This window comes from Saimiri boliviensis, chromosome 6, assembly GCF_048565385.1.
Source record: "Saimiri boliviensis isolate mSaiBol1 chromosome 6, mSaiBol1.pri, whole genome shotgun sequence".
Taxonomy (NCBI): domain Eukaryota; kingdom Metazoa; phylum Chordata; class Mammalia; order Primates; family Cebidae; genus Saimiri; species Saimiri boliviensis.
In genome coordinates, this window is record NC_133454.1 from 121,191,630 (window position 1) to 121,214,152 (window position 22,523).

The following is a 22,523-nucleotide window of genomic DNA, read 5'->3' on the forward strand; positions in this document are numbered from 1 at the left end:
ACTTTGCATATGAGGAGACTGAGGCTGAAGTGAACTAACTTCTTTCCCATTTCAGTTGAGGATAACAATGAGGCAGTGAGGAGGAAGTAAATACTCCTACAAGGCTGTCTCTAAAGAGATTCTTATAATAACAACAGCTTTATTGTTTGCCATGATTAGAAAAGTATTCAAGATCATTGTGAAATAGTGTTTTTTTCTAGGCAGATAATTATATAAAGGCCAAAGTTGTGTGTGGTGGTGGGGGACAAGGAGAGGGAAAGCATTAAGACAAATGCCTAATGCATAGGGGGCTTAAAACCTAGATGATGGGTTGATAAGTGCAGCAAACCACCATGGCACATGTATACCGATGTAACAAACCTGCACGTTCTGCACATGTATCCCAGAACTTAAAAAAAAAAAAAAAGTGTGTACAAAAATCACCTGCAATCTCAGCATAGTTAATGCCTAGTACATTTCAGAGAGAGGGTGACAGGAAAGGGAGGATGAGAGTGGGTTTATTTTAAGGCACAAGGTCATATTAGAAAGCAGGGCTTCCGGAAGTGTGGTTCTAAGACCACACACATCATAATTCCCTGCAGTGCTTGATTAAAATGCAACATCCCTAAGGTCACAGACTCAGATTCTGGAGAAAGATTTAAAAAAAAAAAAAAAAACAGGCCAGGGATGGTGGCTCACGTCTGTAATCACAGCACTTTGGGAGGCTGAAGCAGGTGAATCACGAGGTCAGGAGTTCGAGACCAGCATGGCCAACATGGTGAAACCCCACCTCTACTAAAAATACAAAAAAAAAAAAATTAACTGGACGTGGTGACGGACGCCTGTAATCCTAGCTACTCGGGAGGCTGAGGCAGGAGAATCGCTTGAACCCAGAAGGGAGAGGTTGCAGTGAGCCGAGATCGTGCCGCTGTACTCCAGCCTGGGCGACAGAGCAAGACTCCGTCTAGGGAAAAAAAACAAAAACAAAAACTGCACCTTTAATAAACATTTGGGCAATTCTTATGGCCACTAAAGACCAAGTACCACTGCTGCCTGGAGCGCTGCTCTCTTCATTGAACAGTACAAGAGTGTGTAGGTAGACACCCATCACTCTCAGCAGCTTAGGAGAGCCCTTGAGTATAGACTGATGTATTAAAATTGAATCACATGCTGAGATTTTCACCAGCTGCCCTTGGGGATGTGGGCACATATCCCCACATTGCACTGGCTGGCTGGAAGCCGGCACCATAAACTCCAAGGCTGCTCTGTCAACCCCCACAAGACTCACCCCCGCCCCCGCCCTCCCCACTTCCCCACCTCCCCACCTCAAGAGCCCCTGAAAGCTACTCTTCCACCTACCTGAGGCAAGCTATTAATGGACCCTGCCAACCAATCACAGCTAGAATAATATATGATGTCACCAGCAGCCAATCAGAGCTCCTCACCAGTATATGCAGAATTCTGTCATTCTACTAGGATGATGAGATTCCCAAGCAACACCATCCTTTTCAGATAAGGGCACTGAGGCTGAAAGAGGAGCTGAAACCCACCCAGGGTCACTACACACAGGTGGCAAGGCTGGGACCAGAAACCAGGACTTCTGACTGCAGCCCAGTATTCATTCTTTCCACAGCTCACAGGGCTGTCAAAGACCCCAGGGCCTGGGCAGAGGCTCCTCCTCCCTGGAGAGTCAAGGCACTCCAGCGAGGAGTCAGAGCACTCCAGGAAGGAGTTGAGGCTCAGCACAGCCCCCCAACTCCCTCAGGGGTCAGCATACTGGTGGAGCAGATCCCTCAACCTCTGGATTTTAGGGCCATGGTAGAGGAAGTGTTGCCCAAAGTTCCAGTCCTGGTCTCAGCCCAATGCCCCCCAAGAAGAAATTAGCGGGGCCCTGGCCAGGCTGTGCTGGCCATTGCTTCTGAGCAGATTACAAGGAGGGACCAAGACAAGGGCTCCTTTGTGGAGGCTTTGGCTTAGGGAGTCAAGTGACAGCTCAGCCCTCACGTGGGCAGTGCCAGCCTCTAAGTGTGGACAGGGGCACTGGCCACAGAGTCCCAGGGAGTCCCACCAGCCTAGTGGCCAGACCTTCTGTGGGATCACCGGACCAGCCTGGAACCCACCTGTGAGTAGAAGGGGACCCAGTTAGACTGGGCTGGAGCTTTGAGGAGTTCAGGGTTGGATGGCCGCCTTGCTTATGTGTGTGGGATGTGCACACACAGGCAACACATGCGTGTGTGGGCACTTGTGTGTCTGTGCAAAGTCCCTGAGGTGGGAATGAGCTTGGTGTGCATTAGGCACAGCCAGCCAGTGTAGCTGCAGCCAAAACACATGGGGAAAGAATGGAGGGGACATCAATCACTGCTTCAGTAAATGTTCATCAAGCGCCCTCTATGAGAACACAAAGGAGGAGCTTCCATTCTGAGGAGGAAACAGGCCATAAACAGGCAGGTATTCTGTTTAATTTCAAGTAGTGATAAGTGCTATATAGAAATATCAAGCAAGGCAAGGAGACAGTGAGCACCAGTGGCACTGGGGCTCTATTTCCAGGAAGGATGGTTGGGAACATCTTGTCTTTTTTTTTTTTTTTTTTTTCCTTGAGACAGAGTCTCACCCCATTACCCAGGCTGGAGTGCAATGTCGTGATATTGGCTCACTGCAGCCTCCCCTTCCTGGGTTCAAGCAATTCTCCTGCCTCAGCCTGCCGAGTAGCTGGGATTACAGGTGCATGCCACCACGCCCAGCTAATTTTTTGTATGTTGAGTAGAGATGGGTTTTCACCAACCTGGCCAGGCTGGTCTCAAACTCCTGATCTCATGATCTGCCCGCCTTGGCCTCCCAAAGTGCTGAGATTCCAGGTGTGAGCCACCGTGCCCAGCTGGGGACATCCTCTCTAAAGGTAACCTGGAATGGGAAGGAGCCATCCAGGTATCTCAGGTAGAGCTTCCTCCAGGCAGGAAGATCAGCAGGTGGAAAGGCCCTGGGGCCACCATTCAGTAAACATTGAGCATCTCTACCAGCTAGGTTCGGTTCTGGGAATGGGAATACGGTGGTGGACAGCGCTGCCTAGCCCCTTCCATAATTCTCACAGTAGGGTGGTTACGAGAGCTTGGGAGCTAATGAACAAGATGGGCTAAGAACACTGCCTAGCTCAAAGGACCCGAGCTCAGTGTATAGACATTGCCGCTGTTACTACTGCCTTTGTCATTATACAATTTTTTTTTAGAGGTGGGGTTTCACAATGTTAGCCAAGGTGGTCTCGGTCTCCTGACCTTGTGATCCGCCCGCCTCGGCCTCTCAAAGTGTTGAGATAATTGGCATGAGCCACTGCGCCCAGTGGCATGATCTCTGCTCACTGCAACCTCCACCTCCCAGGTTCAAGCAGTTCTCCTACCTCAGCCTCCCGAGTAGCTAGGATTATAGGCACCTGTATCATACCCAGCTAAATTTTTGTATTTTTAGTAGAAATGGGGTTTTGCCATGTTGGCCAGGCTGGTCTCGAACTCCTGGCCTCAGGTGATCCACCTATCTTGGCTTCCCAAAGTGCTGGAACTACAGGTACGAGCCACCGTGCCTGGCAATCATACAAAATTAAAGGCACATGGCAACGCACACACCTATCTACGTCTTCCCTGAAGGCTCTGGGCAGCCTCTGGGCTCACTTTCTTGGTTTTCCACCTTCAACAGGCTGTCAGAGCTGGCAGGGCCTTGGAGACCACTTCATCCACCTCCTGGGTCCCTATGGGAGAGCTGAGACCCAGAGCAGGGAGGGGTTCTGACAGGCTCTGACCAGGGCTTCTGATCCCTACCAGCCCCCAATCAGCATCTCTCGCTGTCTACCAGGACCCAAGCCCAGCTGCTGCAGCCCAGTGCCTGGCCATGACCATCACCTACACAAGCCAAGTGGCTAATGCTCGCTTAGGCTCATTCTCCCGCCTGCTGCTGTGCTGGCGGGGCAGCATCTACAAGCTGCTGTATGGAGAGTTCTTCATTTTCCTGCTCTGCTACTACATTATCCGCTTCATTTATAGGTAAAGCTGGCAGGGCTGGGGCAGAGGGTCTGGGAGGGATGTGGCTGGGGCTGGGAGCCCCTGGGGGCTTCTGACAGCTGGGGGCCAATGTACCAGTTCACTACAAGACTAAGCTGAGCTCCTAACCAGGTCCTGGGCACTGGAGCTGAGGCTGGGGCTGGGGGCTGTGGAGAGAAAAGAAGTCAGACTGAGAGGCTGCTCAACCCAGCCAGCAGGGTTTTAGCCACCCTCCCTCCAACTCTGGGAGGAGCCCGGGAGCCCAGGCTTTGCCTAGCCCCACTCAAATGGCCTGTTTTATTGAATCCCACACAGACTCAGAGGCCCACATGGTACATAAAAACAAAGAGAGAGGCCAGCACGGTGGCTCACGCCTGTAATCCCAGCACTTCGGGAGGCCAAGGGGGGCAGATCACCTGGTTCGAGACCAGCCTGATCAACATGGAGAAACCCTGTCTACTAAAAGTACAAAATTAGCTGGGCATGGTAGTGCATGCCTGTAATCCCAGCTACTTTGGAGGCTGAGGCAGGAGAATCACTTGAAGCCAGGAGGCAGAGGTTGCGGTGAGCCGAGATTGTGCCATTGCACTCCAGTCTGGGCAACAAGAACAAAATTGTCTCAACAAACAAACAAACAAACAAACAAAACAAAGAGAGAGACAGAGTTTCACTGTGTTGTCCAGGCTGGTCTCGAGCTCCTAGGCTCAAGCAATCCTCCTGCCTCAGCTTCCCAACGTGCTGGGACCATGGATATGAGCCACCGCACCTGGCTGACCACATGGTACTTTTTGCTTGTTTGTTTTTTGAGACAGGGTCTCACTGTCACCTAGTGAATGCAGTAGGTGTGATCTTGGCTCACTGCAACCTCTGTCTCCCATGTTCAAGTGACTCTCCTGCCTTAGCCTCCTGAGTAGCTAGAATTATAGGCACACACCACCACATCTGGCTAATTTTTTTTTTTAAATATATTTTTAGTAGACAGCATTTTGTCATGTTGGCCAGGCTGGTCTCGAACCCCTGACCTCAAGTAATCTGCCCACCTCGGCCTCCCAAAGTGCTAGGATTACAGGTGTCAGCCACCAGGCCTGGCCCACATGGTATATTTTAAAAATTATTTTTTAATTAAAATGTTTATCTAAGGCCAGTAGCAGTGACTCATGTCTATAATCCCAGCACTTTGAGAGGCCAAGTTTGGAGGATCACTTGAGCCTAGAAGTTCAGCTTAGGCAACATAGTGAAATCCCATCTCTACCAAAAATTTTAAAAATTAGCTGAGAGTGGTGGCATTTGCCTTTGGTCCCAGCTACTTGGGAGGCTGGAACCATTGTTCACTGCAGCCTCAACCTCACATGCTTAAGCCATTCTCTCAAAAGCAAACAAAAAGCCAGGTTCGTGGCTTATGCCTGTAATCCCAGCACGTTGGGAGGCTGAAGCGGGCAGATCACCTGAGGTCAGGAGTTCGAGATCAGCCTGCCCAACACGGAGAAACCCCATCTCTACTAAAAATACAAAAAAATTAGCCGGGTATGGTGGTATATGCCTGTAATACCAGCTACGTGTGAGATTGAAGCAGGAGAATGGCTTGAACCCGGGAGGCAGAGGTTGTGGTGAGCCGAGATCATGCCACTGCATTCCAGGCTGGGCAACAAGAGCAAAACTCCATCTCAGAAAAGAAAAAAAAAAAAAGAAAGAAAAGCAAACAAAATAATGTTTCTCTGGGCCAGACACGGTGGCTCACACCTGTGATCCCAGCACTTTGGGAGACCAAGGCGGGTGGATCACGAGGTCAAGAGATGGAGACCATCCTGGCCAACATGGTGGAACCCCGTCTCTACTAAAAATACAAAAATTAGCCGGGTGTTTGGCATGTGCCTGTAGTCCCAGCTACCACAGACTATATGATATAATCACAGAATATATGATAGTATTTTAAACTGAAAAAGCATTCATGATTACATGGATTGTAAAATACCAAATACATAAAATTCTTGAGATCCTAATAATGCTAGGAACAAAGCACATTTTGTTTTCACTAGGGCACCAATGTACTTTTTTAAAAGTTAGGGCCAGGCACTGGCTGATGCCTGTAATCCTAGCACTTTGAGAGGCCAAGGCAGGAGGATCACTTAAGCCCAAGAGTTTAGGACCAGCCTGAGCAACATAGGGAGATCCTGTCTCTATATAAAAAATTAAAAATTATCTGAGCATGGTGGCTTATGCCTGTAGTCCCTCCCAGCTACTCAGGAGGCTGAAGCAGGAGGATTGCTTGAGCTCAGGAGGCTGAGGCTGCAGTGAGTCATGATCGTGCCACTGCACTCGAGCCTGGGTAACAGAGCAAGATCCTGTCTCAAACAAAACAAAACCAACAAAACAACAATAAACCAAAAACGTTTAAACAGATATAATCACAAAATATAGACAGCATTTTAAATTGAAAAAGCACTAATGACTACAATGGATTGTAAAACATCAAAGGCATAAAATTCTTGAGTTCCTCATAATCCTAACAGCAAAGCACATTGGTCCTCGGTTTTTACTTGGGCACCTATGTACGCTGAAAAATGTCAGACTTCAGTTTTTAGAGCAGTTTTAAGTTCACAGCAAAATTGAGCAGAAGGTAGAGTTCTCATATGTCTCTTTCCTCCTCCCCCTGCCCCCAGCCTTCCCCCTATCAACACCCCACACTACAGCAGTAGATTTATTACAGTCCCTGAACCCACATTGACATATCACTATCACCCAAAGTCTATAGCATACAGCAGCATACACTCTTGGGGCTGTATGTTCCGTGGGTTTGGATAAATGTGTAATGATGTTTCCACCATCGAAGCATCAGGCAGAGTGGTTTCACTGCTCTAACAAAATCCTCTGCATGGTTATTCACCCCTCTCATTAAAGCCAGACAGTCTTTGTTTCTTTTTTCTTTTTTGATTTTAGAGACGGTTTCGCTCTGTCATCCAGGCTGAAGTGCAGTGGTAACCACGGCCCACTGCAGCCTTCAACTCCTAGGCTCAAGTGATCCTCCTACCTCAGCCTCCAGGGGCTAGGACTGCAGCCATGCGGCTACCCCACCGGGTTAATTTTTTGTAGAGATGGGGTCTTGCTATGTTGCCCAGCCTGGCCTTGAACTCCTGGTCCTGCCTCAGCCTCCCAGAGCTCTGGGATTACAGGCTTGAACCACTGTTTCAACCTGCTTTTTTTTTTTTTAAGAGATGGGGTTTCACCATGTTGGCCAGGCTGGTCTCGAACTCCCGACCTCAAGTGATTTGCCCACCAAGGCCTCCCAAAGTGCTGAGATTACAGGTGTGAGCCACTGCGCCGGACCTCGACCTGCTTTTAAACAACTGACCCTTGGCTGCTTTCAAAGGGTCAGGGTGTCTGAAACTGACCCCTGCAGCAGGACCTTCCTTTCTACACACCTCCCAGTGGCCAGTGTGAGGATTCTCGTCATAAGAAACCACTGGAGCGGGCCTCTAGCCTGTTCAGGTTTGTGGCTGCACAAGGAGTATCATGGACCTGGCTCAGGCCTCAGGAGGGGCCCTGGGCTGGGGAAAAGGTGGGACAGCATCGAGGCAGTCCCACTCCTACCCAGGGTCGGGCTAGACCTGGGGACAGCCTCAGCCATCTCCTCGCTGCGTCCACACATGTCCACCCCACCCCCACCCCCAGGCTGGCCCTCACGGAGGAGCAGCAGCTGATGTTTGAGAAGCTGACTCTGTATTGCGACAGCTACATCCAGCTCATCCCCATTTCCTTCGTGCTGGGTGAGCCCCCCCTTCCTGCTGTTCCGGCTCCCTGTGGCCGCCCAGGCTCCAGACAGGCCAGGGGTGGACCACAAAGAGCTGGGTCTAGGGGCTGGGGTGGAGGCTGGGGGGACGCCAGCCGCAGGTCGGCGCCTCTCTGTAGTTCAGGTAAACGTGCGGACTGCAGCCAGAGAGACTGCAGTTAGACGTTAGGTAAGACGTCCTGCTGTTAGGGAGCGCTGACATCATGGTCCCTGGAGCCCCTGAGCGGGAGGGGAGAGGCTCTGGCCGATTTCTGGGACCAGCAGGGGGACCTCCGGGAGACGGAACCCGTAGGGCTCTCGCGCTGGGGCTAGGCCCGCCCGCAGCAGAAAGCTGGAGGAGCTGGGCCCCGGGCGGGCTCTGGCCGCAGCCCGGCCCCTCGCCCCCCGCCCCTCCTGCCCAGGCTTCTACGTGACGCTGGTCGTGACCCGCTGGTGGAACCAGTATGAGAACCTGCCATGGCCAGACCGCCTCATGAGCCTGGTGTCGGGCTTCGTCGAAGGCAAGGACGAGCAGGGCCGGCTGCTGCGGCGCACGCTCATCCGCTACGCCAACCTGGGCAACGTGCTCATCCTGCGCAGCGTCAGCACCGCGGTCTACAAGCGCTTCCCCAGCGCCCAGCACCTGGTGCAAGCAGGTGGGCGGGGCGGGGGCGACTGGGAGGAACGGGGCGGGGCCAGGGTGGAGATGGGCGTGGCCGGAATGGAAGATGGGTGGAGCCAACGTCCCCTGGACTGTGGAGGGCGGCATTGGGTGGACATAGGAGCGGGGGCGGGGGCAAGATTTAGGGGTCTAATTGGGTGGGATAGAGTTGGGTGTCTAAAGGTGGGGCGAGGCCAGGAGCCCACTCTCCGAGAGTGGGAGTTTGGGGCAGGGCCAAGGACCCTTGAGGGATAAGGGAAAGAAGGGTGGCGGCTTGGGAGCTGGTGAGGTCCTAGGTTCTACCTCCCTCTGCCCGTGCCCCTCCTCATCTCCGGTTTCCACTCTGGAGGTCTGCCACATCTGTCTCTGACTCCCCCCCGGCCTTGCGTGACCTGGTCCTAGTTAAAAAGACAGATCCAGGCTAAGCGTGGTGACTGTCGCCTGTAATCCCGGCGCTTTGGGAGGCAAAGGTGGGAAGATCCCTTGGGCCCAAAAGTTTGAGACTTCCCTGGGCAACATAGTGAAACCCCTATCTCTACAAAAACATTAAAAATTAGCCGGGCATGGTGGCATGTGTCACTACGGTGGGCTCAGTGTACAGGCACACTACGGGCATGGTGGCATGTGCCTGTAGTCTGAGGCTAAAGATCGGGAAACTGAGGCAGGAGGCTCACTTGAGCCCAGGAGTTCCAGGCTGCAGCAAGCTAGATCGCACCACTGCACTCCAACCTGGGTGACAGAGCCAGACCCTGTCTCTGGAAATAAATTAATAATAAATAAATAAATCCCCTGCCCACATGCTCAGCCCAGAATAGCACATAGTAGGTGCTCAGAATTTTTTGTTGTTGTTGAAAGAAAGAAGACGGCAAAGGAATGCTGAGGTCTGTAGAGGTCCGCAGGTCCTGGCCTGGCCACCAGGTGCCAGCCACGTGGCTCCTGCAGGTTCTCCCTCCCACCGCCTTCTTCACTCCACTCTGCAGGCTTTATGACCCCAGCAGAACACAAGCAGTTGGAGAAACTGAGCTTACCACACAACATGTTCTGGGTGCCTTGGGTGTGGTTTGCCAACCTGTCAATGAAGGCGTGGCTTGGAGGTCGAATCCGGGACCCTATACTGCTCCAGAGCCTGCTGAACGTGAGCCCGCTGTACACACAGGGCTGCCTCAGGGTGGGAAGTGTTGGGGTCCACAGGAAACAAGGTTTCCTACGAAGAGAAGGCTCGAGCCCTCAAGGGTCTTCCCTGAGCCTGAGGTAGGGTTGCAGAATCTTTTCCAACAGCATTCCATAGCCCAAGGTGGTCCCTCCTCATAGGCCCCTCCCTCCTCTCCCAGGCTGTGAGGTCCTGGCTCCTTTTCGATAGATAAGGAAGCTGAGACACAAAGAGGTTTAGTGAGCTGCCCATGACCACACAGCCAGGGATGGACCATGAGCACCAGACCCTGGTGCCTGGAGAAGAGGTGGAGGTGAGCCCAGGGTGGGAGCAAGTCCCGGGTGGGGGCAGGTGGTGTTCAGAACCCCATCCCTCCCTGCCGCCTCCAGGAGATGAACACCTTGCGCACTCAGTGTGGACACCTGTATGCCTACGACTGGATTAGTATCCCACTGGTGTATACACAGGTGAGGACGAGGCTAGTGAGGCTGCCCCTTTGGGAAACTGAGGCTAGAAGGACCAAGGAAGCAGCAGGGGTGGGAAAGGCTCACCTAGAGGCTGAGTAAATTGCTCCCCCTGGCAGTTGGGCCTGGACTTTGAAGTGCTGAGAGAATTCTAAGAGTCCAGGCTCCTGCCTGGCTCAGTAGACACAGTGTGATTATTCCCATTTTAAAGAGAGGTTGGCCGGGCACAGTGGCTCACACCTGTAAACCCAGCACATTGGGAGGCTGAGGCAGGCGTACTCCTCACTGAGGTCAGGAGTTGGAGACCAGCCTGGCCAATATGGCAAAACCTGGTGTCTACCAAAAATACAAAAATTAGCTGAGCATGGTGGCACATGCCTGTAATCCCAGCTACTCAGGAGGCTGAGGCAGGAGACTTGCTTGAACCCAGGAGGTGGAAGTTGCAGTGAGCTGAGATCACGCCATTGCACTCCAGCCTGGGTAACAGAGTAAGACTCTGTCTCAAAAAAAAATAAAAATAAAAAATAAAAAAGAGGGGTTAACAGAGACCCTAAGTCACATGAGTGTGCAAGTCGGAACAAGGCCTCGGTCTCCTGTCTCGGACCCCAGCCCCAGGAGCATCTGATTCAGGGTTCCTGCCTCGCTCTTTGCTGCCACACTCCTCCTCCTCCCAGGTGGTGACCGTGGCGGTGTACAGCTTCTTCCTGACTTGTCTAGTTGGGCGGCAGTTTCTGAACCCGGCCAAGGCCTACCCCGGCCATGAGCTGGACCTCGTGGTGCCTGTCTTCACGTTCCTGCAGTTCTTCTTCTACGTTGGCTGGCTGAAGGTGAGCCTCTCCAGGGCCCCGCGGGGCTAGAGGCACGGCCAGAGGGGTCATGGCCAGCAGCCACCCGAAATGAAGATGCAGTGTCAGGAAAGGAAGTTCTCATGGGTGGAAAGCAGCAAGCAGGGCCCCGACCACAGCCCTCCGGTCTGCGCTTTCCCGTGTGGTTACACATGAGGAAACGAAGACTACAGGGCAGCTTTCTTGAGGCCTGGGTCTGCTTCCGGAGGCTGCACCCAAGGCCCAGACTTAGCAGCTTGAGGGACAGGGAGAGCTCAGTCTAACCACGTGCCGCTCCCTCAAGAGAATATTCTTCAAACGTCTGTCCGGAGAAAGGGGGATTCATGGAATAGGAGTGGCAATGGCAGGCCCCACTGGTGAGGCTGTTAAAACACAGGCTTTGAATGAAGAGACCCCCAAACAGGCTTTATGTGAGCAACATGGCTGTTTATTCAGCTGAGGCCGAAAAGGGCGTCAGCGAAGGGCAGTGGGATAGGACTTGGTTTTATAGGTTTGGGGCGGGCAGTGGAAAGTTACAGAGTAAGATCAGTTACAGTGGTGGGGCAGGGGCAAGGAGCATCCGTTACCACCGTAAGTTCAGTTACAATGGCGGGTGGGATAGGAGTAGTTAAGACAGTAGGGTGGGGTGAGGAGTATTCACATTATCATAATGACAGTTAAGATGGCAGGGTGGGGTGAGCGGAAGCTTATGTTGGGGGGGTGGAAGCTCCGCTGGGCAATGTAGGGTGCGGTGATCAGTGGAGGCAGGCAGGACTTTAGACTTTCTGGGTCCAGGCTTGCACATGGAGACCTGACAGAAGCCACTTCTCATCTCTCCTGAAAACAAAGCCCGGAGGCTGGGCATGGTGCCTCACGCCTGTAATGCCAGCACTTGGGGAGGCCAAGGCAGGCAGATCACCTGAGGTTAGGAGTTTAAGACCAGCCTGGCCAACATGGTGAAACCCTGTCTCTACTAAAAACACAAAAATTAGCCGGACGTGGTGGCAGGTGCTTGTAATCCCAGCTACTTGGGAGGCTGAGGCCGAAATTGCTTGAATCCAAGAGGCGGAGGTTGCAGTGATCCGAGATCGTGCCATTGCATTCCATCCTGGGTGACAGAGCAAGACTCTGTCTCAAAAAAGAGCACCTCTCCTTATTCAAGATGCCTGTTGGGGGGTCTCGTTCCCCACCTTAGGTGGCTAGTATTTCCTCCCACCACACCCAGTACTCTGAACGGGAGTCCTGAATCACAGTGCTCTCTCTACCTCTTTGTCTTTCCTACCTTCTGTTATCCACGCACTCTCTCTCCCTTCCTACCTGCCTTTTTTTTTGGTAGTGGGGGTGGAAGTCTCCCTCTCTGCCCTTCCTGTCCATGTCTCTCTCTCTCTCTCTCTCTCTCACACACACACACACACACACACACACACACACACACACACACACTCCTATTCCTCTAAATTCCACCTGCCCCCCAGTTATCTTTGGTTTCTGCAAATCAAAACAAGTCACACTTTTATGCTTGAAATTCTCCAAGGTGCAGCTGGATTAGGTGGGTCATGCCTGTCATCCCAGCACTTTGGGAGGCTGGGGTGGGCAGATCACCTGAGGTCGGGAGTTCAAGACCAGCCTGACCAACATGGAGAAACCCCATCTCTACTAAAAATATAAAATTACCCGTGGTGGCACATGCCTGTAATCCCAGCTACTCGGGAGGCTGAGGCAGGAGAATTGCTTGAAGCCAGGAGGTGGAGGTTGCGGTGAGCTGAGATCACTCCATTGCACTCCAGCCTGGGCAACAGAGCGAGAGAAGGAAGGAAGGAAGGAGGGAAGGAGGGAAGGAGGAAAGGAGGGAAGGAGGGAAGGAGGGAGGGGAGAGAGGGACAGAGGGAGGGAAGGAAGGAAGGAAGGAAGGAAAAAAGAAATTCTCCAAGGAGCCCAGTGGCTTACAAGATGTCCCCTGGACCCCTAAGGCAGCTTGTCACCTCTTTGGAGCTTTGTTAGGGCATTTTAGAGATTACTATCCAGGAATCTGCTCTCCTGGACCACCCTTTAGTTCAGCTACATCTTCAGAGTGTATCTCTATTGCATGAATGAATACAATTATGCAACAGGGAAAGAGGCATGAGGTGAGATAAAGGTGTGACTCCTCTGAGTGACACACTCAGGGACAGCTGTGGGTGTGCAGGAAAGGACTGGGTCAGGAGAGTCAGAGGGGCTGGGTCAGGAGAGTCAGAGGGCCTGTGCCCAGAAGTGTGTGGGTGCCCATAAGCGTTGGGGGCTGGAGCCCTAAACTCTGGCATTGAAGACAGTGGTCAGGCAGGAAGGGTGTGATGGGGTGTAGAAATGGCAGCCCTGAGTTTAAGGGGGGAGGCTGGCCTTGAGGAGTTCTGCCTGAGGGTTTACAGAGCCTCGCCTGTCCCCAAGGTGGCAGAGCAGCTCATCAACCCCTTCGGAGAGGATGATGATGATTTTGAGACCAACTGGATTGTTGACAGGAATTTGCAGGTATGGAGAGAGGGAGAGAGGCCATACCATGGACCTTCCCCAAAGGGGGCCCAAAGACAGGACCCCACTGTTCTGCAGGGAGGCCTCACAGTGAATTATCACCCCTTCCCCTCCTCCCTCCTGATGCCAGTCCTTCACTCACAGGATTCTCACCTCAATCTTTGAGGCGGCAGGCGGGCACCCATCTCCTCATTTCACAGGCAGGAAAACTGAGTTGCAGAGAGAGGGAAGTGATTCCTCCCAAGTCATCAGGCAAGTACAAGCTCCTGCCTGGCATGACCTTTCTGTGGGACTTCTCCTTCTGTCCCTGGTGACCAGGTGTCCCTGTTTGCTGTGGATGAGATGCACCAGGACCTGCCTCGGATGGAGCCGGACATGTACTGGAATGAGCCCGAGCCCCAGCCTCCCTACACGGCTGCTTCCGCCCAGTTCCGCCGAACCTCCTTTATGGGCTCCACCTTCAACATCAGGTGTGGCCAGTGCTGGGGGGCTGGGTGGGAAGCCCCTCTAGAGCAGGGGTCTGCCGAGGAGCTTGGAATAGCACTAGGTAATACATACTGGGTGCCTCATAAGTGTGAGGCACTGTACTATGCTTTTTATAAATATTAACTACTGTTTTCCCCCCAAGTTTTCAGATGACGGAAGTACAGGTTCAGGTTCAGAGAGAGCAAGTTGCCCAAGGCCACGTAGCTAGCAAATGGTGCAGGTGCTACCAAAAGAACAGCCAGTGATCAGTGATGCCGTGGAACATTAGGACCTGGCTTCTGTCATCCAGAACTATATTTTCTTTTTTCTTTTCTTTTCTTTCTTTTTTTTTTTTTTTTGAGATAGGGTCTTGCTCTGTCACCCAGGCTGGAGTGCAGTGGTGTGATTTCAGCTCACTGCAACCTCTGCCTCCTGGGTTCAAGTGATTCTGCTGCCTCAGCCTCCCGAATAGCTGGAATTACAGGTGCCCATCACCATGGCCAGCTAATTTTTGTACTTTTCGTAGAGACGGGCTTGGCCAGACAGGGGAGACAGATGTTGGCCAGGCTGGTCTCGAACTCCTGACCTCAAGTAATCTGCCTGCTTTGGCCTCCCAAAGTGCTAGAATTACAGGTGTCAGAACTATGTCTTCTGATAAGCATGCGTGCTTGGATAGGAAGTGGAAGTGAGGGTCCCTGGGATGGGAGAGGAGCAGCAAATATGTCCCAGCAGGCAGCCATGTCATCACAGGTACCTCCTGAATTGACTTTGTCCTACACAGTAAAGGCCTCAGGCCGCCCACAGCAGCCAGACTTACCTCCACATGGGCCCACTGCCCTGATTCGACCTAAATCCCTCTTGATCTGCAGTGGGCTGAAGGGCTGTCCCAGCTGGTCCTGTCTCCCCAGGATGACAGAGTTGAGAGGGCCTTGGAGAGTGCTGGGCACACGTCAGGGTTTATACTCAAGGTTTTCTTCCACAGTATCCAGTGCCGTTCTCCACTTGCTGATTTTTGTTTGTTTTGTTGGTTTTCTAAGACGGAGTTTTGCTCCGTCACGAAGGAAGGAGTGCAGTGGCGTGATCTCAGCTCACCGCAACCTCCTCTTCCCGGGTTCGAAGGATTCTTTTGCCTCAGCCTCCTGAGTAGCTGGGATGACAGGTGCCTGCCACCATGCCTGGCGAATTCTTGTATTTTTAGTAGAGACAGGGTTTTACCATGTTGGTCAGCCTGATCCCAAACTCCTGACCTCAGGTGATCCGCCCGCCTCAGCCTCCCAAAGTGCTGGGATGACAGGCATGAGCCACTGCGCCCGGCTGTTTGTTCTTTTAAAAACCAAACATCGCAGGGCGCGGTGGCTCACGCCTGTCATCCCAGCACTTTGGGAGGCCGAGGCGGGTGGATCAAGAGATCGAGACCATCCTGGTCAACATGGTGAAACCCCGTCTCTACTAAAAATACAAAACATTAGCTGGGCATGGTGGTGCATGCCTGTAATCCCAGCTACTCAGGAGGCTGAGGCAGGAGAATTGCCTGAACCCAGGAGGCAGAGGTTGCGGTGAGCCGAGATCGCGCCATTGTACTCCGGCCTGGGTAACAAGAGTGAAACTCCGTCTTAACAACAACAACAACAACAACAACAACAACAACAAACCAAACATCCCACTAAACTGCAATCAGATTTAACTAGAGTCAATAGTGAGTGTGAGTAAGGGTTGGGAAGGTGATCAAATGAAGGCTGAGGGCTGGCTTTAGTCAAACATTTCTGGAGGATGACTTTGAGCCCTACATGATCTGTACCCCAGTAGCTGAAGGTTGCGGGGGGGAGGCTAAAAACAGGACGATAAATCGTAGACCTTGTCTCCAAGGAATACGCTATTTACACAGGGAGCTCAAACCCAAGCCCCAAACTCTGTATACAAGGTTACAAGGACTGGGTGTCTAGGAAAGGGACAGAACGTGGAACACAGTCACCTTTGGCTGCCTGAGAGGTGGCTTCCAGCCGGGTCTGAAGCTGGGCCTTGGAACATGGGGAGAACGGCAGGCCATACTCTGCGGCAGTTAAGCTGTCCCTTACAGGGTAAAGGTCTTGGGCCCCCAGGATGCCTGTTGCCACGAAGCCAAACTTCTCTTTGTGGATGTCACTCCCAGTTGGAACCACAAATCTCTGGCATTGCCAGAGTCACTCATGGGCCTGATCTGAATCACTCATGCCAGGGGACAAGTGGTTCTGACTGCCTGGCTCGAGGGGTTTTAAAGGAAGCAGTGAATGATGAGGAGGAGGCCTTTACATGCTAGGTGGGGGGTGGCGGGGTGGGGGTGGGAGTTGGATGTTAACTCTGGTCAAGAGGGAGTCAAAGAACAGTGAGGTGAGCCGGGCCTGGAGGGGTCACCTCCAGGAGGTACAGAGGGACCAGTAGAGAGGTGAGAGCTGGGGCATTGTGTGGCCTTGGTTTGGAACAGCGGAGAGAGAGGAGGAGGTAAGGGACAAATAAGGCCAGGAATTGGTCTTCTGTCCACCTGCTCAGCCCTGTATCTCCTGCTTCTTTCCAGCCTGAGCAAAGAGGAGATGGAGTTCCAGCCCAATCAAGAGGATGAGGAGGATGCTCACGCTGGCATCATTGGCCGCTTCCTAGGGCTACAGTCCCATGATCATCAGCCTCCCAGGACAAACTCAAGGACTAAACTACTGTGGCCCAAGAGGGAATCCCTTCTTCATGAGGGCCTGCCCAAAAACCACAAGGCAGCCAAACAGAACCTTAGGGGCCAGGAAGACAATAAGGCCTGGAAGCTTAAGGCTGTGGACGCCTTCAAGTCTGCTCCACTGTATCAGAGGCCAGGCTACTACAGTGCTCCACAGACACCCCTCAGCCCCACACCCATGTTCTTCCCCCCTGAACCATCAGCACCGTCGAAGCTTCACAGTGTCACAGGTATAGACACCAAAGACAAAAGCTTAAAGACTGCGAGTTCTGGGGCCAAGAAAAGTTTTGAATTGCTCTCAGAGAGCGATGGGGCCTTGATGGAGCACCCAGAAGTCTCTCCCGTGAGGAAGAAAACTGTGGAGTTTAACCTGACGGATATGCCAGAGATCCCCGAAAATCATCTCAAAGAACCTTTAGAACAATCAACAAGCAACATACACACTACACTCAGAGATCACGTGGACCCTTACTGGGCCTTGGAAAACAGGTCTGTCCTCACCCGAACTAGAGTCACTGAATTGCCCTGTGCATGACCCCTCTTTCCCCCACCCTATCTTCCCTTGCTCTGAGCCTATCTTTCCTCACAAATTCCTAGGGTCTATCATTGCCAGAGCACGCTGGACCTACACCCAGCACTAGCTTGTGGTATAGACTTGGCCATCTCCACAGGGATCCTAGGGAAGCGTTTGGGACCTTTTCTCTCTTCATCCAAGAACCTGGTATCACCAGGAAGACCTATTGGGACCATGTGAAGGAAGACGAGGTTGCACCGACCAGGATGCTGCTGAAGGAACAAGTGACCAGGCTTAGCTGAGCAGGTGTTATCACTGGCCCCAACTTACTTCGGCAGCTGACCGAAAACCATGGGGTGTCAGTCAGCTGCGTGACAGATGAACACTTCCCCATAACCATTTAGGGTAGTACCCAAGTACTCCAGGAAAGGGTGGCAGGCACCGCCTCACCCCCTGGAACTGGTCGATGGTGAGGTTGAGGGTGTCCAGGGCCCTTAGGCCATTTTCTCACTGCCTAGGGGACCTCACGAAAATACTTCATGCTTCCTTGGGGTCAGCCCAAAGCTGTCACAAAACCAGATGCTTCTCTTTATTCCAGATTTCCTGAGCACTTTCACCCAATTAGAAACACCCCATTTCATCCCCAGTCATGTGGAGAGGAAGTTTAACTTCCCTTTTCTCGATTCTCAAGCAGTTACTTTCGTGGTCAGAACACCCAGCTATTATGATTGAAAACTTAAAAAGGGCAACAAATTCAGTCTTGCTTCTAGGGCTAGACAGGAACTTTACAAACACCTGTGGCTTGTTTAGGAAAGAATGTTACTATTGGGTGTGCGGTGGCTCCTGCCTGTAACCTCAACACTTTGGGAGGCAGAGACGGGCGAGTGGATCAGTCAGGGGTCACCAGCCTGACCAGTGTGGTGAAACCCCGTATTTACTAAAAAATAAGAAAATTAGCTGGGCGTAGTGGCACATGCTTGTAGTCCCAGCAGGAGGCCGAGGCAGGAGATCAAATCCAGGAGGCAGAGGCTGCAGTGAGCCAAGATCTCGCCACTGCACTCCAGCTTGGGTGACAGAGACTGTCTCCAAAAAAAAAAAAAAAAAAAAAAAAAAAAAAAAAAAAAAAAAGGCCAGGTGTAGTGGGGCTCACGCATGTAATCCTAGCACTTTTAGGTGGATCACAAGGTCAGGAGATCGAGACCAAACTGGCTAACATGGTAAAACCCCATGTCTACTAGAAATACAAAAAAATCAGCCGGATGTGGTGGTATCTGCCTGTAGTCCCAGCTACTTGGGAGGCTGAAGCAGGAGAATCACTTGAGCCTGGCAGACAGAGGTTGTGAGCCAAGATCGTGCCACTGCACTTCAGCCTGGGTGACACAGAGTAAGACTCTGTCTCAAACAGAAATCTTGGGCTGAGTGTGGAGGCTCATGCCTATAATCCCACTAAGTCAGGCGGATCACTTGAGGTCAGGAGTTTGAGACCAACCTGGCCAACATGATGAAACCGTCTCTACCAAAAAATACAAAAATTAGCTGGGTGTTATGGCGCATGCCTGTAATCCCAGTAACTCAGGAGGCTGAGAGAATTGCTTGAACCAAGGAGGTGAAGGTTGCAGTGAGCCAAGATTGAGCCACTGCACTCCAGCCTAGGCAATGGAGTGAGACCGTGTCACAAAAAAAACGAAAAAAAAAAAAAAAAAAAAAAAGAAAACTTTGCCCTCCTACTGCAACATTTTAGTATTTGAAATGACGGTACCTTCCATACTCATGCCATTTTCTCTCACATTCTCACTAGGGATGAAGCACATTCCTAACCTGCCTTCTAAGGGGGATGCTTCGCCAACCAGGTCCTCTCCTGCATGGTACCAGCAGAACACTGATCCAGTCACAGCTGAACAGCTGTCCACAATGAGGCATACAACCCACGACAGCCTGAATCAAATGGTTAGCCTAATAGATAAAAATCAGTAGTCCTGGACTAGTTCAGCCTTTAATGCCTTTCATTCATAAAAATTGTGAAAGCTAGACTGAATCATTGTAAACATTTAACCGGAGACACTGGATTCAGTGGGAAACCCTTAGTCCTGTCTGAATCCAAGACAGCCACACCTTAGCTAAGGAGTTTAATACAAATACTCTCCAGCTTCTTTTTGATCCGCATGACTAAAACTGAACAATGGAGGCTGGACACAGTGGGTCACGCCTGTAATCCCAGCCCTTTGGGAGGCTGAGGTGGGTGGATAACGAGGTCAGGAGTTTGAGACCAGCATGACCAACATGGTGAAACCTCATCTCTACTAAAAATACAAGAACTAGCTGGGAATGGTGGCATGCGCCTGTGATCCCAGCTGCTCAGGAGGCTGAGGCAGGAGAATCACTTGAACCCAGGAGGTGGAGGCTGCAGTGAGCCGAGATTCCTGCCACTGCACTCCAGCATGGGCGACTGGTGGTGGTGGTGGGGAACACTGAAAGGCACTTAAAGAATCGGGAAGCTCGCCTAGATAGATGTCTGACTCATCCCAAGACCTGAAAGACAACACCTGGGTACCAAATTTCTTTATTTGAAGGAATGGTACAAAGAACTTAAGTGGATGTTTTGGTACAACTTATAGAAAAGGTAAAGGAAACCCCAATATGCATGCACTGCCTTGGTGACCAGGGAAGTCACCCCGTGGCTATGGGGAAATTAGCCTAAGGCTTAGCTTTCATTATCACTGTCTCCCAGAGTGTGCTTGTCAAAGAGATATTCTGCCAAGCCAGACTGGGGTGCTCCCATCTTGCGCAAGTTGGTCACGTGGTCACCCAATTCTTTGATGGATTTCACCTGCTCATTCAGGTAATGTGTCTCAATGAAGTCACACAACTAGAAAACAATGGGGAAGACAGTTAGTAGTCAGCTTTCCCAATCCCTAAAGCAAACGATTTTCTCCATTTATTTCCTGGGTTTCCAATACTCACATGGGGGTCATTTTTGTCGGTGGCCAGTTTGTGCAGTTCCAGTAGTGACTGATTCACATTTTTTTCCAAATGTAATGCACACTCCATCGCATTCAGCCCGCTCTCCCAGTCATCATGGTCTGGTTTCTAAATGAAGAGAACAGGTGAATGCATCTCTATCAACTAACCTACACATCAGTAAAGCCTGTCTTACCTAACCACCATGCTTTGGCAAAGGAGGTATTAATATCGGCCTAATTTAGTTTATTTAGACGGTTAAGCCTAAAAACGCACAAAAGGCAAAAGCCCACTGTATCATCATATCATCACTTTCCAAGGGCAACTGCTATAGTTGGAGTGATTTCGGACATCCCGGCACCACTAGATCACCAAGTATGACAGCCGTAGTTCTTTTGTTTACCTTGATATCCTGAAGGAAGATGCGGCCACCTCGTTGGTTCTGCAGCTTCATCAGTTTCTCGGCATGTTCCCTCTCCTCATGAGATTGGTGAAGAAAGTACTTGGCAAAGTTCTTCAAAGCCACATCATCGCGGTCAAAGTAGTAAGACTGAAAGGGGAACACTGAATATGTTATGCTAGGGATTCCCAGACAAGTGGCTGTTGACAATCTACGGGGAGGCGAGATGGTCTTGTGAGCCTAGGCTTCCTTTCTCAAAGCACAGCATGACGGAATCAGTGCCTAAGGAGATTGGGGGTAGATGGATTGAACCGAACAGTAGTGCTTCTATTCTAAAATAGAAAACGGAAACTTGACCTTTGAAAGTTTCTTTCAAGGAACCTTTAGAATATGATGGGCATTTCCTCGAACACGGAGTGTCTTAAGGATCTGTATTAGTGCAGAGAACACTTCTTACAGCCCGTGCCAAACCTCACTTATGAGAGGCTGGCTGCGGGAGTACTGACTGCACGTAAGTCCTTTTCTGCCCGCCCCCCCCCCCCCCATTAACCACGTTAAAGCATGGTTAAAACAAAGAGCTCAGGAGCTGGCCAGCTATACCGCGGATTTATTTATAAAATTAAAAACTCCCATGCAAGGTGACAAATATGGACAGCATATTGATGTAAATATACTTTTATAATATAATTGTATTGCAAAAATTTGATTTTTGGTTTTAGGCATTTGATGTAGTCAAGTGTTTCTGAAGGGCAGCAACAGTCACGGAAACACAGGCTTGTTTTCAAATCCATTTGGAACACATCTATTCTTGGGACAGTTTGGACAATCACAAGGCAACTCTAAGGAAGACTCTCAGGACACCGCCTAAGACCAGGATTTGGGAAAATTGATTCCACTGATCACCGAAAAATTTATTGCCCAGTAACTGTCGGTTGACTTTACTCAAGAGCTAGGGGTTCAATTAGTAGGTCAGAACTCCACACCTCTCACAGTAAGATACATAAAAGATAAATTAAGTTCCCTAGGCGCAAGATCAGGTGACACTTCGGTGACTGCAGAAGGGGCGATTTCTAGAGATATGCTTCAATGCAAGCGGGGGACTTAAGAGATAAGCAGAGCAGAGAGGTGTATACGGCTGCTCAAGAGGGCACAAGATAAGCCACTACGCGCCAGCCCCCAAGGGGGCTATTCGACAGCGTTACCGTGCAGGCTCGCCGTACCTAGGCGGATGGGAGTTGGATATCTAAGCAAAAAACGCTGGGTCTCAAGGCCAAATGCCAGAGGCAGAGGAAAAAATGGGAGTGCAAAACCCCACCTTCCTAACCGCAGGTTTCCTGCAGGAGCTGCTGCCAAGTCTTACAACCCAGGATTTCTGGACGCCAAGCGCTCTTTTAAAAAAGAAGGGTGTGCAGAGGTGGCCCTGGCCTAGGAGGGAGCGTTCCCAGGGGACAGCCAAGAACCAGCTGCCTGGACTTCCCGCGCCAGAGAAGTCCTTGGAGACCTCGAACAGCCTCCATTTTCCAGAAGGGCGCAGGGAGGCGGGGAAGCCCGCGGACGGCCACACCCCCGGCCCGCCCCAGCGCGCGCCCCGGGAACCGCGCCCGGCCCCCGCCCCGGCCCCGGCCCCGGCCCCGGCCCCGGCCCTGGCCCGCCCGCACTCACCATGGACAGGTAAACATACGAGGCGTAGAGCTCCAGGTTGATCTGGCGGTTGATGGCGGCCTCTGAATCCTGGTGGTAGTTCTGGCGCACCTGCGAAGGTGATGCGGTCGTCATGGCGGCTGCTAAGGAGAGGCGGCGGCGGCGGTGGCTGCGCGGCGCTGGAGAGGCGGCGGGGGCCTTGGGGCGGTCCGAGGACGCGGTGTGGAGGTGACAGAGGGCTGGCTGTGGGCGGCCGGCCGGGGTGGGGGACGAGCGCCGGGTTCCGTCCAAGCACTGTTGAAGCAGGAGACCGCGGCGACTCTCGGCGAAGAACGTCTGGCGCAGCGGGCCGCTCGCTGGCTCTTATAGCGGCTGCAGCGTCAGGCCCGCCCCGGCCAATCAGCGCCGCCCGCCCCGCGCCCGCTGCTTCCGGTGGGCGCGCGGCCTCGCCCCTGCGGTGGGGGAGGGGC

The 22,523-nt window shown here is 52.0% G+C and overlaps 2 protein-coding genes across 7 annotated transcripts; one reads left to right on the forward strand and one right to left on the reverse strand.

Moving 5' to 3' along the window:
- Positions 1 to 1,998: 1,998 nt before the first annotated feature.
- On the forward strand, positions 1,999 to 19,542 carry BEST1 (bestrophin 1). Of its 6 annotated transcripts, none has more exons than XM_003920217.3 (11): positions 1,999 to 2,101; positions 3,820 to 4,007; positions 7,674 to 7,768; positions 8,193 to 8,426; positions 9,412 to 9,566; positions 9,971 to 10,048; positions 10,720 to 10,872; positions 13,294 to 13,374; positions 13,693 to 13,844; positions 16,391 to 17,029; positions 18,853 to 19,542. In XM_003920217.3, exons 2-11 carry the CDS (start codon positions 3,856 to 3,858, stop codon positions 18,869 to 18,871), a joined length of 1,758 nt encoding a protein of 585 aa, XP_003920266.1. In that variant the 5' UTR covers positions 1,999 to 2,101; positions 3,820 to 3,855; the 3' UTR covers positions 18,872 to 19,542. The 6 variants fall into 6 exon arrangements, with proteins under 6 accessions (XP_003920266.1, XP_003920267.1, XP_074257693.1 ...); XM_074401590.1 differs by lacking the exons at positions 1,999 to 2,101; positions 3,820 to 4,007 and adding exons at positions 6,899 to 7,307; positions 7,402 to 7,490; XM_003920218.3 differs by lacking the exon at positions 3,820 to 4,007.
- Positions 19,543 to 19,602: 60 nt separating this feature from the next.
- FTH1 (ferritin heavy chain 1) lies at positions 19,603 to 22,413 on the reverse strand (the record flags this gene model as incomplete). Its single annotated transcript, XM_039471094.2, has 4 exons — positions 19,603 to 19,920; positions 20,016 to 20,141; positions 20,416 to 20,562; positions 22,075 to 22,413. Coding segments are annotated over 4 exons (777 nt in total), but the record flags the coding sequence as incomplete, so codon positions are not given.
- Between the last annotated feature and the right edge of the window lie 110 nt (positions 22,414 to 22,523).

Excerpts from the sequence above, each read along its gene's own strand:
- BEST1 (XM_074401589.1), top strand. The coding sequence starts at position 7,110 with ATGTTGCCCAGCCTGGCCTTGAACTCCTGGTCCTGCCTCAGCCTCCCA. Across the intron at positions 8,427-9,411 it reads CCAGCACCTGGTGCAAGCAG|GCTTTATGACCCCAGCAGAA; the intron begins GTGGGCGGGGCG and ends TCCACTCTGCAG. Across the intron at positions 10,873-13,293 it reads TCTACGTTGGCTGGCTGAAG|GTGGCAGAGCAGCTCATCAA; the intron begins GTGAGCCTCTCC and ends CCTGTCCCCAAG.